The sequence below is a fragment of the Salvelinus fontinalis genome, chromosome 7 (assembly GCF_029448725.1).
Source record: "Salvelinus fontinalis isolate EN_2023a chromosome 7, ASM2944872v1, whole genome shotgun sequence".
Taxonomy (NCBI): domain Eukaryota; kingdom Metazoa; phylum Chordata; class Actinopteri; order Salmoniformes; family Salmonidae; genus Salvelinus; species Salvelinus fontinalis.
In genome coordinates this window covers 43,985,042-44,003,903 of record NC_074671.1, presented here as the reverse complement: position 1 = coordinate 44,003,903, position 18,862 = coordinate 43,985,042, and the positions used below count along the sequence as shown (strand labels likewise).

The following is an 18,862-nucleotide window of genomic DNA, read 5'->3' as shown; positions in this document are numbered from 1 at the left end:
GAATGTCTGAGTGTTACAACAGAGAGACACTTGGCTAAAACATTAACATAAAAAATTGGACATTGAAACAATATTTCTAACATAAAGAATGTGGGAAATGTTTGGTGGGGGATCTAAACAATACATCCTGTCAAAAGTATATTGTTTTGTGATATCATTAAGGACAGTATAACAAGATAAATATACTCTGAAAGTAGACACGTCCGACTTACCAGGGTTGCATCTAAATGTTGTAAAACTTATGTGATTAAGAATACTTTTGTGAAGATGAAATGTGATTTTAGCCGTCTAAATGAGGTAATTGTTTTTCATCTAATCTTTTGCCAAGTCAGTAACCACGCCCACGTGAGCGCCAACATTGTGGCAATGTGATGAAACCGCCCTCCAAGGTGAGTGCTTAAAATTACTCGCTGAAGAATTAACATATCAGACCAAAACATGCCGTGTTGCTGCCGGTGTGTAAAGTGGTCCTAGCTCTATTTGAAACCAGTCCACTTGCAGCGCGAGCTGAATACATAACAAATGGTTTAACACTACAAGACCAGAAAATGGTGGGACCCTCTGGAACTTTCGAGTGAAGAGGATAGGGACTATACAGGAACATTCAGTCTGCAGCTGTTTAAATTCCGGTAGCCTCGTAAACTTGACCGAGGACAAATGCGTGGGTACCGCTGATGGAACCAGTCTAACGAACACTCAGAGACAAAGAAGTTTACTACAACTACTAAGGATATTGTGACTTCTGGTGGACAACCAGAGACTTGCATCGAACTCACCATAGACAGATCGAGTGGTTTCAACAGCGAGATGACAAAGACATACAAGCGTAAATATATTCACTACCTTTCAAAAGTTTGGCGTCACTTAGAAATGTCCTTGTTTTCCATGAAAACATACATGAAATTAGTTGCAAAATTAATAGGAAATATAGTCAAGACGTAAATAATGATTTTTAATTGAAATAATAATTGTCCTTCAAACTTTGCTTTCATCAAAGAATCCTCCATTTGCAACAATTACAGCCTTGCAGAAATTTGGCACTCTAGTTGTCAATTTGTTGAGGTAATCTGAAGAGATTTCACCCCATGCTTCCTGAACCACCTCCCACAAGTTGGATTGGCTTGATGGGCACTTTTTACGTACCATAAGGTCTAGCTGCTCCCACAACAGCTCAAAAAGGTTGAGATCCGGTGACTGTGCTGGCCACTCCATTATAGACAGAATACCAGCTGACTGCTTCTTTCCGAAATAGTTATTGCATAGTTTGGAGCTGTGCTTTGGGTCATTGTCCTGTTGTAGGAGGAAATTGGCTCCAATTAAGTGCCGTCCACAGTGTATGGCATGGCGTTACAAAATGGAGTGATAGCCTTCCTTCTTCAAGATATCTTTTACGCTGTAAAGATCTCCCACTTTACCACCACCAAAGCACCCCCAGACCATCACATTGCCTCCACCGTGCTTGACAGATGGCGTCAAGCAATCCTGCAGCATCTTTTCATTTTTTCTGCATCTCACAAATGTTCTTCTTTGTGAGCACCTCTAAGTTAGATTTATCTGTCCATAAAAAAATGTCCAATCTTCCTCTGTCTTGTGTCTGTGTTCTTTTGCCCATCTTAATCTTACATTTTTATTGGTCAGTCTGAGATGTGGCTTATTCTCTGCAACTCTGCCTAGAAGGCCAGCATCTCGGAGTCACCTCTTCGCCATTGAGACTTGTAACGATTGTCTACTTCTTCCTCCTCCTCAGACGAGGAGAGGAGAGAGGGATCGGAAGACCAATGTGCAGCAAGGTATGTAGACATAATGAATTTAATAGACACGAACTATACTTGAAATATTACAAAATAACAAACAACGTAGACTGACCTGAACATGCAAACTACATAATACGACGCACGCAATGAACAGGAAAAACGAACGAGACAGTACCGTGTGGTGCAATAAACACAGACACAGCGACAATCACCCACAAACAAACAGTGAGAACAACCTACCTTAATATGACTCTCAATCAGAGGAAACGCCAAACACCTGCCTCTAATTGAGAGCCAAACCAGGAAACCCTTTAACCCAACATAGAAACACAACACATAGAAATGCCCACCCAGCTCACGTCCTGACCAACAAAACAACAGATAAACACAAGAACTAGGGTCAGAACGTGACAAGACTGGTAGTTCGCGGGTCCTATTTAATGAACCTGCCAGTTGAGGACTTTGGGAGGCATCTGTTTCTCAAACTAGATACTCTAATGTACTTGTCCTCTTGCTCAGTTGTACACCAGGGCTTCCCACTCCTCTTTCTATTCTGGTTAGAGCCAGTTTGCGCTGTTCTGTGAAGGGAGTAGTACACATCGTTGTACAATTGTACAAGACCTTCAATTTCTTGGCAATTTATCACATGAAATAGCCTTAATTTCTCAGAAGAAGAATAGACTGACGAGCTTCAGAAGAAAGTATTTGTTTCTGGCCACTTAGAGTCTGTAATCGAACCCACAAATGCTGATGGTCCAGATACTCAACTAGTCTAAAGTAGGCCAGTTTTATTGCTTCTTTAATCAGGACAATAGTTTTCAGCTTTGCTAAAGAGTTTTCTAATGATCAATTAGCCTTTTAAAATAATAAACTTGGATTAGCTAACACAACGTGCCATTGGAACACAGGAGTGATGGTTGCTGATAATCAAATCAAATTGATTTGTAAAGCCCTTCTTACACCAGCTGATATCTCAAAGTGCTGTACAGAAACCCAGCCTAAAACCCCAAACAGCTAGCAATGCAGGTGTCGAAGCACGGTGGCTAGGAAAAACTCCCTAGAAAGGCCAGAACCTAGGAAGAAACCTAGAGAGGAACCAGGCTATGAGGGGTGGCCAGTCCTCTTCTGGCAGTGCCGGGTGGAGATTATAACAGAACATGGCCAAGATGTTCAAATGTTCATAGATAACCAACAGGGTTAAATAATAATAATCACAGTGGTTGTCGAGGGTGCAACAGGTCAGCACCTCAGGAGTAAATGTCAGTTGGCTTTTCGTGGGCGATCACATTCAGAGTATCTCTACCGCTCCTGTGATCGCTTTTTGCGGGCGATCACAATTTAGAGTATCTCTACCGCTCCTGTCTCTAGAGAGTTGAAAACAGCAGGTCTGTGACAGTTAGCACGTCCGGTGAACAGGTCAGGGTTCCATAGCCACAGGCAGAAGAGTTTAAACTGGAGCAGCAGCACGGCCAGGTGGACTGGGGACAGCAAGGAGTCATCAGGCCAGGTAGCCATGATGCATGGTCCAAGGGCTCAGGTCCTCAGAGAGAAAGAAAGAAAGAAATACTCCAGATATAACAGACTGACCCTAGCCCCCCGACACAAACTACTGCAATATAAATACTGGAGGCTGAAACAGGAGAGGTCAGGAGACACTGTGGCCCCATCCAAGGATTCTCCCGGACAGGGCCAAACAGGCAGCATATAACCCCACCCACTTTTCCAAAGCATAGCCCCCACACCACTAGAGGGATATCTTCAACCACCAACTTACCATCCTGAGCCAAGGCCGAGTATAGCCCACAAAGATCTCCGTCACGGCACAACCCAAGGGGTGAGCGCCAACCCAGACAGGATGACCACATCAGTGACTCAACCCACTCAAGTGACGCACCCCTCCTAGGGACAGTATGGAAGAGCACCAGTAAGCCAGTGACTCAGCCCCCGTAATAGGGTTAGAGGCAGAGAATCCCAGTGGAGAGAGGGGAACCGGCCAGGCAGAGACAGCAAGGGCGATTCATTGCTCCAGTGCCTTTCCGTTCACCTTCACACTCCTGGGCCGTACTACAGTCAATCATAGGACCTACTGAAGAGATGAGTCTTCAATAAAGACTTAAAGGTTGAGTCCGAGTCTGCGTCTCTCACATGGGTAGGCAGACCATTCCATAAAATGGAGCTCTATAGGAGAAAGCCCTGCCTCCAGCTGTTTGCTTAGGAATTCTAGGGACAATAAGGAGCCCTGCGTCTTGTGACCGTAGCGTACGTGTAGGTTTGTACTGCAGGACCAAATTGGAAAAATAGGTAGGAGCAAGCCCATGTAATGCTTTGTAGGTTAGCAGTAAAACCTTGAAATCAGCCCTTGCCTTAACAGGAAGCCAGTGTAGAGAGGCTAGCACTGGAGTAATATGATCAAAAATGATGGTTCTAGTCAAGATTCCAGCAGCCTTGTTTAGCACTTGCTGAAGTTTATGTAGTGCTTTATCCAGGTAGTCGGAAAGTATAGCATTGCAGTAGTCTAACCTGGAAGTGACAAAAGCATGGATATATTTTTCTTTATCATTTTTGGACAGAAAGTTTCCGATTTTTGCAATGTTACGTAGATGGAAAAAAGCTGTCCTTGAAACAGTCTTGATATGTTCGTCAAAAGAGAGATCAGGGTCCAAAGTAACGCCGAGGTCCTTCACAGTTTTATTTGAGACAACTGTACAACCATCAAGATTAATTGTCAGATTTAACAGAATATCTCATTGTTTCTTCGAACCTAGAACAAGCATCTCTGTCTTGTCCGAGTTTAAAAGTAGAAAGTTTGCAGCCATCCACTTTCTTATGTCTGAAACACAGGCTTCCAGCGAGGGCTATTTTGAGGCTTCACCATGTTTCATCGAAATGTACAGCTGTGTGTCATCCGCATAGCAGTGAAAGTTAATATTATGTTTCCGAATGACATCACATCAAAATGGAACCTTGAGGATCACCGTAATATACAGTTGATTTGACAAACCATCCACGGAGACAAACTGATATCTATCCGACAGATAAGATCTAAACCAGGCCAGAACTTGCCCGTGTAGACCAATTTGGGTTTCCAATCTCTCCAAAAGAATGTGGTGATCGATGGTATCAAAAGCAGCACTAAGGTGTAGGAGCACGAGGACAGATGCAGAGCCTCGGTCTGACGCCATTAAAAGGTAATTTACCACCTTCACAAGTGCAGTCTCGGGGTCTAAAACCAGACAGAAGCGTTTTGTATACATTGTTTGTCTTCATTTACATTACATTTAAGTCATTTAGCAGACGCTCTTATCCAGAGCAACTTACAAGTACATACATTCATACTTTTTTGTACTGGTCTCCCGTGGGAATCGAACCCACAACCCTGGCGTTGCAAGCGTCATGCTCTACCAACTGAGCCACACGGGACCACTGAGGAACCACTCAGGAAGGCAGTGACAGCTTTTTCTAAAGATCTTTGAGAGGAATAGGAGATTTGATATAGACCGAAGGTTTTTTGATATTGGGCCTCTGTACGCCTATGTATATTCCATAAAGAATCTGCCGTTTCCAGCTACAGTAGTCATTTACAATATTAACAATGTCTACACTGTATTTCTGATCAATTTGATGTTATTTAAAGGACAAAGATGTGCTTTTCTTTCAAAAACCAGGACATTTCTAAGTGACCCCAAACTTTTGAACGGTAGTGTACATTGCATTTCTTTTCGAATGAGCGGTCGTTCTTGTGCAAAGTATTCACATTCCCATGAGCATAGTTTTCCAACTGTATGTACAATGGGTCCCCTTCTGTCTTCCCCAACCTTTATTTGTCCCCACCCTCTCTCCATTGTGTAACTATCCGCCATATCGGGTTAGTCCACTAGGGACTTTTCATTGCATTATGTTAATAATCAATTCAGCCTATACTGTGTGTTTATGTATTTCTGTGTGATTATTTAGTGAGTATGTAAATAAATAATTAAGCCAATTTGTGTATTGCTGATTTATACGTTAGGTTAGGGTTTGTGCAGATATCCAAGAATTGTGCGACGTTCAGAATGAGACTGATGCGGTAATGATTAATAATTGACTGTGATTGATGTAAGAGATATTTATATCTTTTGAGTTTAAATCGGGAGATAGTGACTCGTTAACCCCTCTTGGGTACGTGAGACGTTAGCGTCCCACCTCTTCAACAGCCAGTGAAACTGCTGGGCGCCAAATTCAAATACAGAAATACTCATTATAAAAATTCAGAAAACAAAACATATTTTACATAGGTTTAAAGATTAACTTCTTGTGAATCCAACCACGGTGTCAGATTTTTAAAATGCTTTACGGCGAAAGCATACCTTACGATTATTTGAGAACATAGCCCAGCAGACAAATCATTACAAACAGTAACCAGCCAAGTAGAAGAGTTACACAAGTCAGAAATAGAGATAAAATTAATCCCTTACCTTTGATGGTCTTCATATGGTTGCACTCAGCAGACATTAATTTACTCAATAAATGTTCCTTTTGTTCGATAAAGTCTCTTTATATCCAAAAACCTCCGTTTTGTTCGCACGTTTTCTTCAGTAATCCACAGGCTGAAACGTAGTCAAAACAGGCAGACAAAAAATCCAAATTGTATCCTTATTGTTCATAGAAACATGTCAAACGATGTTTATATTCAATCCTCAGGTTGTTTTTAGCCTAAATAATCGATAATATTTCAACCGGACAATAATGTCGTCAATATAAAAGGTAAACAAGAAAGGCACTCTCTTGGTCGCGCGCATGAAAAAGCTCTGGGACACTTTAGGGTCCACTCATTCAGACTGCTCTTATTTCCTCATTTTTCAGAATACAAGCCTGAAACAATTTCTAAAGACTGTTGGCATCTAGTGGAAGGCATAAGAACTGCAATTTGAGTCCTAAGTCAATGGGTACTGTAATGGCATTGAATAGAAAACTACAAAACCAACAACAAAAAACGACTTCCCGAATGGATTTCTCAGGTTTTCACCTGCCAAATCAGTTCCGTTATACTCACAAACACTATTTTAACAGTTTTGGAAACGTTAGAGTGTTTTCTATCCAAATCTACCAGTTATATGCATATCATATCTTCTGGGCCCGAGAAGCAGGCAGTTTAATTTGGGCATGCTTTTCATCCAAAATTCCGAATGCTGCCCCCTACCCTAGAGAAGTTAATGTACATGGGGAGCTAACATTAATAGTATGCATGTCAATCTCTCATGGTTCAAAGTGAAGAGATTGACTTCATCACTACTTGTTAACTTCTCTAGGATAGGGGGCAGCATTTTGACGTTTGGATGAAAAGCGTGCCCAGAGTAAACTGCCTCCTACTCTGTCCCAGATGCTAATATATGCATATTATTATTAGTATTGGATAGAAAACACTCTGAAGTTTCTACAATTGTTGGAATCATGTCTGTGACTATAACAGAACTTATTTGGCAGGTAAAACCCAGAGGACAAACCATTCAGATTTTTTTGTTTTGAGGTCACTCTTTTTTCAATGGGGTTTCATTGGGAATTCAGATTTCTAAGGGACCTTCCTGCAGTTCCTATCGCTTCCACTGAATGTGAACAGTCTTTAGGAATTGGTTGATGTTTTTCCTTTGAGAAATTAAGAAGTAGCCATGTTCAGAATGAGGCTCCAGTGAAGTGTACTGTTTGTTAGAGGCGCGTGACCAGAAAGCATGCTACACATTGTTTTCTTCCGGTATTGTACACAGATCATCCCGTCTTCAATTGTATCGATTAGTTACGTTCAAAAATACCTAAAGTTGTCTTACCCTAAAGTTGCATTCTGAAACCAGCTGCACTTTTTGTTAACATATTCATATTCATATACTCTTATTTAGAATGCTTATTTAGAACAGGCCAGTTTAAAATGATGCAACCATCAGCATTTGAGCTGGCAACACTTTTTTCAGAAACTATTTACACAAACACAGTCCTTACAAAGTTATGTCCAGAATGTGAGCAGTTTATTTTTGGATGCAATGTTCAGACATTCACAGAAGTATCTACAGCATAACATAATCATCCAAACCGGAAAAATGTAGGCTACATTTGTCCTAGCACTAACTGAGGAAAGATTGACATAAAACAAGAGGTCATATATTTTTACTCTCGGCTGACAGAAACTACAATATGAATTAGCTAATAGCAATTACTATGTATAATTAATTACATCACGGGTGAGCTTACCATTGATCTAAATAATTTAGTAAAATACTTTCTAGAAATCGAAAGTAATCCGACAATATGTAGTATGTGCGCCGCCATGTTTGTTTTTTCGCATCAACCAAAGATAATAAGACAAGACAAGATGAGTTTGGTCTGTTTATAGTATGCATGTTGAAGGGGGTGTGTCGTCTACCATCGTTCACAACCCACCATTCACTTCCGGAAGTTCTTTTATTTTGAAGAATGAGCGTGGACGACCACATTGCGTAAGTGGATAGGTGAGGGCTCTCAGAGTGACTTGTGCGCAAAAGAGAAAGGCAGTCATTGTTACTCCCGGTCCTAGTGAAGAGCCAACTGTTCCGGTTGATATATTATCGAATAGATATTTGAAAGACACCCTGAGGATGGATTATAAAAAACTTTTGACATGTTTCTGTGGACATTATGGATATAATTTGGAATTTTTGTCGGCGTTGTCGCGACCGCTCTTTCCGGTGGATTCCTGGGCATAACGCATCAAACTAACGGAGGTATTTGGATATAAAAAATATCTTTATGGAACAAAAGGAACATTTGTTCTCTAACTGGGAGTCTCGTGAGTGAACACATCCGAAGATGATCAAAGGTAAACGATTCATTTGATTGCTTTTCTGATTTCCGTGACCAAGTTACCTGATGCTAGGTGTACTTATTGTTTTGTAGAGCGATCGATAAACTTACACAAACGCTTGTATTGCTTTCGCTGTAAAGCATAATTTCAAAATGTGAGACGACAGATGGATTAACAAAAGGCTAAGCTGTGTTTTGCAATATATTTTGCAACAACGTTTCTGTTGACAATTATCCCGGATCCGGGATGGGTGGTTCAGAAAGGTTAATGGCTGCTTGAGTATTAGTAACTGGAATAAGCAATTTCATAAACGTGAGGTGTCTGGTTGCTCCTAAATACACACCACAGACCAACAAATAATTTTTACATCAACAACATAGGAATCAATACAAAACGTATTGTATTACCTATTACACACTCTATTAGGCCCAGCCTTTGGAACTTTGGTTTTCCTAGATATGGCTACTGTATTGTGATCACCACATCTGATGGGTTTGTATTCTGCTTTAAAGCACAATTCTGCAGCATCAGTAAAGGTGTGATCAATACATGTTGATTATATAATTACTGTGCTGTTTGTAACTACCCTGGTAGGTTGACTGATAACCTGAACCAGGTTGCAGGCATTGGTTACAGTTTGAAGCTTTTTCTTGATTTGGCAGCTTGATGAAATCCAGTCAATATTAAAATCACCCAGAAAATATGCCACTCTGTTGATATCACATACATTATCAAGCACATACTGACTGTTAGCACTTGGTGGTCTATAGCAGCTTCCCACAGGGCTCTCTCTCTGTTTCTCCCATCTTAGCAGACTCCCAGTTCAGCAGCTTGGGTCTAGGGGCGGTGGTGACTCGGTATATAACTTGTTGAGTGACAATACTCTCTCTCTGTCTGGCCTCCATCCAGCAGACTCCCTGTTCAGGGGCCTTGGACTCAGGCCTGTGGGTGGCCAGGGTTATGTTAATAAGATGTGTGTCACTTACTCTTTCTCTGTAACTCATTGAGTAACAGTACTCTCCCTCTGTCCGGCCTCCATCCAGCAGACTCCCTATTCAGCGGCCTGGGGTTGGGACCTGTGGTGGGCCTGGGCCTGGTCGGCTTCCTCCTGGTACTCGTGGTGGTGGACGTCAGCTGCTACTTCCTGCGCCAGTGCGGCCTGCTCATGTGTATCACGCGCAAGCTCTGCAGCAAGAAGACGGCCACCAGCGGCAAGAGCAAGGAGATGGAGGAGGGCAAGGCCGCCTACCTGTGAGTGGACCTTTGAATTGTGAAGACTGACCTTGTGTCATAGAATGTGTGATGTGACATTGTCAGTCAGTCAGGCAGTTAGTCGCAAGTGATTGTTTACCTGCTCACTCACTCACTTGCTTACTCACTCACTCCCTCTCAGAGTGTATCTCAATTCTTTCTACTCCCTTTTCCCTCATACATTCTGATCTGGAAGAATTGGATAGGTGAAAGTTAATCCTCCATTTTGTTTCTGACATATTTATTTTCACCTGTCCAAACTTTACATATAATTGCAGATGATGGAAAGTAAGCCAATTTAGACTATTGAGACAGTTTATATCTCACCCGGACACTCCCCACTGTCAAAATATGTAAATCACTCCTTCAATCTTTTAATGCTCACTCTTCATTATGCAGAAATATACTTGGCAGTTTGTTTTTTCATGTGAACTTGTATGTGGTATGTTCGGTGTGTATGCACGCATGTGTTGGTTTTTGCACGTTCGCGCATGTGTGTCAAATCAAATCAAATAGTATTAGTCACATGTGCCGAATACAACAGGTGTTGAACTTAGAGTGAAATGCTTACTTACGAGCCCCTAACCAACAATGCAGTTAAAAAAATATACGGATAAGAATCAGAGATAAAAGTAACAAGTAATTAAAGTGCAGCAGTAAAATAACAACAGCGAGACTATATACAGGGGTACCGATACAGAGTCAATGTGTGGAGGTGTCACGCCCTGGCCTTAGTATTCTTTGTTTGCTTTATTATTTTATTATTATTTTTGGTTGGTTTTGGGTGATTCTATGGTAAAGGGGGTGTTGGGTGTAGTATATGGGTTTGTGTTGAGTACATGTGTCTAGCGTTGTCTATGTATGTTTAGTTGTCTAGGAGAGTCTATGGTTGCCTGAATGAGTTCCCAATTAGAGACAGCTGATTTCTGTTGTCTCTGATTGGGAGCCATATTTAGGGTAGCCATAGGCTTTCATTTGATGTGAATAGTTGTCTATGTTAAACGTTTGTAGCCTGTGTGTGCACATCGTTTATTTAGCTTCACGATCGTTTTATTGTTTTGGTTAGTTCTTAAGTGTGTTTGTTTCGTTTTGCCTTCTTCATCAATAAAAGGAGATGGCTTATTTTCCTAATGCTGCATTTTGGTCCGTCAATCCTCCAAACGATCGTGACAGAACTACTCACCATTACAGGACCAAGCAGCATGTAAAGCGGCAACAGGACCCACCTACACAGGATTCGTGGACATGGGAGGAGATACTGGATGGTAAGGGGCCGTGGGCACAACCGGGAGAATATCGCCTTCCTCGTGAAGAGCTGGAGGCAGCTAAAGCCGAGAGGAGGCGATATGAGGAGGCAGCACGGAGACAAGGCTGGAAGCCCGTGAGTTCAACCCAAAAATTTCTTGGGGGGGGCCTTAAAGGGAGTGTGGCGAAGTCAGGTAGGAAACCTGCGCCTACTCCCTGTACTTACCGTGGAGAGCGAGAGTACGGGCAGACACCGTGTTACGCAGTAGAGCGCACGGTGTCTCCTGTACTCGTGCATAGCCCGGTTTGGTACATTCCAGCTCCACGTATCGGCCGGGCTAGACTGAGCGTTGAGCCGTATGTCATGAAGCCAGCCCAACGCATCTGGTCACCAGTGCGTCTCCTCGGGCCGGCGTACATGGCACCAGCCTTACGCATGGTGTCCCCGGTTCGCCTACATAGGCCGGTGCGGGTTTTTCCACCTCCCCGCACTGGTCAGGCGACGGGGAGCATACAACCAGGTAGGGTTGGGCAGGCTCGGCGTTCAAGGGAGCCAGTACGCCTGCACGGTCCGGTATTTCCGGCGCCACCTCCCCGCCCCAACCCAGTACCACCAGTGCCTCCTCCACGCACTAGCCATATGGTGCGTGTCTCCAGCCCTTTACCACCAGTGCCTAAACCACGCACTAAGCCTCCTGTGTGTCCCCAGAGTCCTGTGCGTCCTGTTGCTGCTCCCCGCACTAGCCCTGAGATGCGTGTCCCCAGCCCGGTACCACCAGTCCCGGCACCACGCACCAGGCCTACAGTGCGCCTCAGCCGGCAGGAGTCTGCCGTCTGCACAGCAATGCCTGAACTGCCCGTCTGCCAAGCGCCATCTGAGCCATCCGTCTCTCCAGCGCCATCTGAGCCATCCGTCTCCCCAGCGCCATCTGAGCCATCCGTCTCCCCAGCGCCATCTGAGCCATCCGTCTGCAATGAGCCTGCAAAGCCGCCCGTCTGCCATGAGCCTGCAAAGCCGCCCGTCTGCCATGAGCCTACTGAGCCGCCCGCCAGACAGGAGCCGCTAGAGCCGCCCGCCAGACAGGAGCCGCTAGAGCCGTCCGTCAGACAGGATCTGCCAGAGCCGCCAACCAGACAGGATCTGCCAGAGCCGCCAACCAGACAGGATCTGCCAGAGCCGCCAACCAGACAGGATCTGCCAGAGCTGTCAGCTAGCCATGAGCAGCCAGATCCGTCGGCCAGCCATGAGCAGCCAGATCCGTCAGTTAGCCATGTGCAGCCAGATCCGTCAGCTAGCCATGAGCAGCCAGATCCGTCAGCTAGCCATGAGCAGCCAGATCCGTCAGCTAGCCATGAGCAGCCAGATCCGTCAGCCAGCCATGAACAGCCAGATCCGTCAGCCAGCCATGAGCAGCCAGATCCATCAGCCAGCCATGAGCAGCCAGATCTGTCAGCCAGCCATGGGCCATCCCTCAGTCCGGAGCTGCAGTCCCTCAGTCCGGAGCTGCCGTTCCTCAGTCTGGAGCTGCCCCTTATCCTGGTGCTGCCCCTTATCCTGGTGCTGTCCCTTACCCTGGTACTGCCCCTTAGTTCGGAGCTGCCCCTTACCCTGGTACTGCCCCTTACCCTGGTACTGCCCCTTACCCTGGTACTGCCCCTTAGTCCGGAGCTGCCCCTTAGTCCGGAACTGCCCCTTAATGCAGTGGGGTTAATGTGGAGGGGGGTCATTTGGAGGAAGCTAAGGAGGCGGTTAGGGACTGTGGTGACGTGGGGACCACGACCAGAGCCGGAGCCGCCACCGTGGATGGAAGCCCACCCAGACCCTCCCATAGACTGTGTAATGGTGCGCCCGGAGTTCGCACCTTAAGGGGGGGGGTTATGTCACGCCCTGGCCTTAGTATTCTTTGTTTGCTTTATTATTTTAGTTAGGTCAGGGTGTGACATGGGGAATGTTTGTGTTTGGTTGGTTTTGGGTGATTCTATGGTAAAGGGGGTGTTGGGTGTAGTATATGGGTTTGTGTTGAGTACATGTGTCTAGCGTTGTCTATGTATGTTTAGTTGTCTAGGAGAGTCTATGGTTGCCTGAATGAGTTCCCAATTAGAGACAGCTGATTTCTGTTGTCTCTGATTGGGAGCCATATTTAGGGTAGCCATAGGCTTTCATTTGATGTGAGTAGTTGTCTATGTTAAACGTTTGTAGCCTGTGTGTGCACATCGTTTATTTAGCTTCACGATCGTTTTATTGTTTTGGTTAGTTCTTAAGTGTGTTTGTTTTGTTTTGCCTTCTTCATCAATAAAAGGAGATGGCTTATTTTCCTAATGCTGCATTTTGGTCCGTCAATCCTCCAAACGATCGTGACAGGAGGCACCAGTTAGTTGAGGTAGTATGTACATGTAGATAGTTATTAAAGTGACTATGCATAGATGACAACAGAGAGTAGCAGGTGTGTAAAAAAGGGGGGGAGCAATGCAAATAGTCTGGGTAGCCATTTGACTAGATGTTCATGAGTCTTATGGCTTGGGGATAGAAGCTGTTAAGAAGCCTCTTGGACCTAGACTTGGCGTTCCGGTATCGCTTGCCATGCGGTAGCATAGAGAACAGTCTATGACTAGGGTGGCTGGAGTCTTTGACAATTTTTAGGGCCATCCTCTGACACCACCTGGTATAGAGGTTCTGAATGGCAGGAAGCTTGGCCCCAGTGATGTTCACACTACCCTCTGTAGTGCCTTGCGGTCGGAGGCCAAGCAGTTGCCATACCAGGCAGTGATGCAACAATTCAGGATGCTCTCGATGGTGCAGCTGTAGAACCTTTTGAGGATCTCAAGACCCATGCCAAATCTTTTCAGTCTCCTGAGGGGGAATTCATTTTTTCGTGCCCTCTTCATGGCTGTCCTGGTGTGCTTGGACCATGTTGGTTTGTTGGTGATGTGGACACCAAGGAACTTGAAGCTCTCAACCTGCTCCACTGCAGCCCCGTCGATAAGAATGGGGGCGTGCTCGGTCCTCTTTTTTCTGTAGTCCACAATCATCTCCTTTGTCTTGATCACATTGAGGGAGAGGTTGTTGTCTTGGCACCACACGGCCAGGTCTCTGACCTCCTCCCTTTAAGCTGTCTCGTCGTTGTCGGTGATCAGACCTACCACTGTTTTGTCATCGGCAAATTGAATGATGGTGTTGGAGTCGTGCCTGGCCGTGCAGTCATGAGTGAATAGGGAGGACACGAGGGGACTGAGCGAACACCCCTGAGGGGCCCCTATGTTGAGAATCAGCGTAACATATGAGTTATTACCTACCCTTACCACCTGGGGGGCGGCCCGTCAGGAAGCCTAGGATCCAGTTGCAGAGGGGTGTTTAGTTCCAGGGTCCTTAGCTTATTGATGAGCTTTGAGGGCGCTATGGTGTTGAACTCTGAGCTGTAGTCAATGAATAGTATTCTCACATAAGTATTCCTTTTGTCCAGGTGGGAAAGGGCAGTGTGGAGAGCAATAGAGATTGTATCATCTGTGGATCTGTTGGGGCGGTATGCAATTTGGAGTGGGTCTAGGGTTTCTGGGATAATGGTGTTGATGTGAGCCGTGACCAGCCTTTCAAAGCACTTCATGGCTACAGACATGAGTGCTACGGGTCGGTAGTGATTTAGGCAGGTTACCTTAGTGTTCTTGGGCACATGCACTATGGTGGTCTGCTTAAAACAGGTTGGTATTACAGACTCGGACAGGGAGAGGTTGAAAATGTCGTTGAAGACACTTGCCAGTTGATCAGTGCATGCTCGCAGTACACGTCCTGGTAATCTGTCTGGCCCTGCGGCCTTGTGAATGTTGACCTGTTTAAAGGTCTTACTCACATTGGCTGCGGAGAGTGCGATCACACTGTTTTCCGGAACAGCTGGTGCTCTCATGCATGTTTCAGTGTTATTTGCCTTGAAGCGAGCATAGAAGTAGTTTAGCTTGTCTGGTAGGCTTGTGTCACTGGGTAGCTCTCGGCTGTGCTTCCTTCCTAGTCTGTAATGGTTTGCAAGCCCTGCCACATCCGACGAGCGTCAGAGCCGGTGTGGTACAATTCAATCTTAGTCCTGCATTGACTCTTTGCCTGTTTGATGGTTCGTCTGAGGGCATAGCGGGATTTCTTAAAAGCTTCAGGGTAGAATCCCGGTCCTTGAAAGCGGCAGCTCTAGCCTTTAGCTCAGTACGGAGGCTGCCTGTAATCCATGACTTCTGGTTGGGGTATGTATGTACGGTCATTGTGGGGACGACCTCATCGATGCACTTAATGATGAAGCCAATGACTGATGTGGTGTACTCCCCAATGACATCGGAGGAATCCCGGAACATATTCCAGTCTGTGCTAGCAAAACAGTCCTGTAGCTTAGCATCTGCTTCGTCTGACCACTTTTTTATTCATCTAGTCACTGGGGCTTCCTGCTTTAATTGTTGCTTGTAAGCAGCATTTGTGGCGTGTGTGCACATACATGTGTACGTGAAAAAATCTGTATATGTGAAAGAGTGGAAATACAAGACTATGTGTTTGTTCAGAGTGTCTAAATCTAGGTTACAGTGTGTGCTTATCTGTGTTCAGGATTCACTGAGCATGCCATTACAAAACCACAGCTATTACTATTTACCTCCACTTTCATTCCATGGAGCTGGAGTTTAATTTGAAACAGCATGAATAATTAATAAATGCAAGATAGGACTGATGACTCTTGCACAGCAGAATGGATGGAAAGAGTGATAGAGCTTGGGAAAGATGGAAAGAGAGAGAGGGGTTAGGGAGAGCGAGAGATAAAGAGAATGAAAGAGGAGAGAGGGACAGAGGGAGAAAGATGGATAGTGGGAGAGTTGTCAGTGTGCCTACTTGCTGTCTCTCAGCCAAGGCAAAGGAAGGGAAGAGCCTAACAAGACAGCGTGTAGCTAGACTGACATTGTGCTGAGTTACAAGGAGGTCTAATGGAGTCTACAGTGTGTGTGTGTGTGTGTGTGTTTGTGTGTGTGCGTGCTTGCGTGTGACTGTCTGGTCTGTGGGTGGGTAGGTGATACAGTACTTTTCAAAAGTATTCATCCTCTTGGCGTTTTTCCTATTTTGTTGTATTACAACCTGTAATTTAAATCGATTTTTTGGTGATTTCATGTTGTGGACATACACCAAATAGTCCAAATTGGTGAAGTGAAATTAAAAAAATTACTTGTTTAAAAAATAAATAAAAATGTAAAACGGAAAACTGGTGGGTGCATTTGTATGCACTCCCTTTGCTATGAAGTCTCTGAATAAGATCTGGTGCAACCAACTACCTTCAGAATTCACATAATTTGTTAAATAAAGTCCACCTGTGTGCAATCTAAGTGTCACATGATATCAGTATATACAGTGACTTGCGAAAGTATTCTCCCCCTTGGCATATTTCCTATTTTGTTGCCTTGCAACCTGGAATTAAAATAGATTTTTGGGGGGTTTGTATCATTAGATTTACACAAAATGCCTACCACTCTGAAGATGCAAAGTATTTTTTCTTGTGAAACAAACAAGAAATAAGACAAAGAAACTGAAAAGTTGAGCGTGCATAACTATTCACCCTCCCAAAGTCCATACTTTGTAGAGCCACCTTTTGCAGCAATTACAGCTGCAAGTTCTTGGGGTATGTTTCTATAAGCTTGGCACATCTAGCCAATGGGATTTTTGCCCATTCTTCAAGGCAAAACTGCTCCAGCTCCTTCAAGTTGGATGCGTTCCACTGGTGTACAGCAATCTTTAAGTCATACCACAAACTCTCAATTGCATTGAGAGTCCCCAGAGTCTGCAACACCACTAAGCAAGGGGCACCACCAAACAAGTGGCACCATGAAGACCAAGGAGCTCTCCAAACATGTCAGGGACAGAGTTGTGGAGAAGTACAGATCAGGGTTGGGTTATAAAAAAATATCCAAAACTTTGAACATCCCACGGAGCACCATTAAATCCATTATTAAAAAATGGAAAGAATATAGCACCACAACAAACCTGCCAAGAGAGGGCCGCCCACCAAAACTCATGGACCAGCCAAGGTGGGCAATAATCAGAGAGGCAACAAAGAGACCAAAGATAACCCTGAAGGAGCTGCAAAGCTCCACAGCGGAGATTGGAGTATCTGTCCATAGGACCACTTTAAGCCGCACACTCCACAGAGCTGGGCTTTACGGAAGAGTTGCCAGAAAGAAACAATTGCTAAAAGAAAAAAATAAGCATACACGTTTAGTGTTTGCCAAAAAGCATGTGGGAGACTCCCCAAACATTTGGAAGAAGGTACTCTGGACAGATGAGACAGAAATGTAGCTTTTGGGCCATCAAGGAAAAATACCTCATCACCCCAAGAACACCATCGCCACAGGGAAGCATTGTGGTGGCAGCATCATGCGGTGGGGATGTTTTTCATCGGCAGGGACTGGGAAACTGGTCAGAATTGAAGGAATGATGGATGGCGCTAAACACAGAGGAATTCTTAAGGGAAACTTGTTTCAGTCGTACAGAGATTTGAGACTGGGATAGAGGTTCACCTTCCAGCAGGACAATGACCCTAAGCATACTGTTAAAGCAACACTTGAGTGGTTTAAGGGGAAACATTTAAATGTCTTGGAATGGCAGGTCAAAGTCCAGTCCTCAATCCAATTGAGAATCTGTGGCTTAGAGATGACTTAGAGATTGCTGTACACCAGCGGAACAGTTTTGCCTTGAAGAATGGACGAAAATCCCAGTGGCTAGATGTGCCAAGCTTATAGATACATACCCCAAGAAAGTTGCAGCTGTAATTGCTGCAGAAGGTGGCTCTACAAAGTATTGACTTTGAGGGGTTGAATAGTTATACACGCTTTGTTTCACAATAAAAAATATTTTGTATCTTCAACGTGTTAGGCATGTTGTGTAAGTCAAATGATACAAATCCCCCAAAAATCTATTTTAATTCCAGGTTGTAAGGCAACAAAATAGGAAAAATGCCAAGGGGGTGAATACTTTCGCAAGCCACTGTATCTTCCTGCTGAGACTGCAGACTGCCTCTGACTTGGGCCTTTCTACACATCTGAGGGATTTGGATTAATGGAAAGTAGGAGATGCTTTAAGTTTAAGATGCTAAATCAGATCCACCACGGTGCTTAAGTGGTGCTAAAATGGGATTCTAAGTCTTAGAGATGTGTTGAATGTTCTGTAGGATTGTATATGTTATGTAAGACACTTACATGTAAATGGTCCACCTACTGATGACAGTAAGTGGTGAATGGAAAGAGATGATACCGTGTGTATAGTAACATTAGATTGTGATGGAGTTGACTTGTGTAGGGTTGTGATTCGTAATTCGTGTATGGTTCATGTCTATGACGGGAAGCATACAGCGTGTTTTACCAGTTTGCTTTGGGCAGCATCTCATTCCAAAAAGTTGTTCCCTTTTTTGCAGCCTCGCTAGATCTGATTAAAATCAGTGTAAGCAAAATAGAAGAAAATAGCTAGAACTACTGCTTATACCAACTCATTGTCTCAGATCTGCAGGGTGGTTGAACAAGGGCAGAGGGAAAGGGACACCAACCAGCCCGTATTTGCTATTATTTCCCACTCCTTCCTGCACAATAGCGGCCAACTTTATATTTCCCAAAGAATCACATTATCACTAAACAATTTGATGAAATTAAAATTACTTTAATTCACTGGCTAATGAACTATTAATTGATTTCAGGAATGCATGCTTTCAGCATTTTTAGGTGACTATGCATACAAATGTGCATTAGCAATGTATAATTATTTAGTTGCATATTTGATGTGTTTTTGCCATAATTCATTTTG

At 44.2% G+C, this 18,862-nt stretch overlaps 1 protein-coding gene across 3 annotated transcripts in view; it reads left to right on the top strand.

Annotated features, from left to right (window-relative positions):
• Positions 1–18,862, top strand: part of LOC129859509 (neural cell adhesion molecule 2-like) — a 441,041-nt gene that overhangs the window by 414,207 nt on the left and 7,972 nt on the right. For 2 of the 3 annotated variants that reach the window (XM_055929373.1, XM_055929371.1), the window contains exon 15: positions 9,606–9,813. In XM_055929373.1, the coding sequence (XP_055785348.1) occupies positions 9,606–9,813 (208 nt within the window). The remainder of the gene's footprint in view (positions 1–9,605; positions 9,814–18,862) is intronic. The other variant, XM_055929372.1, reaches the window with a different exon arrangement.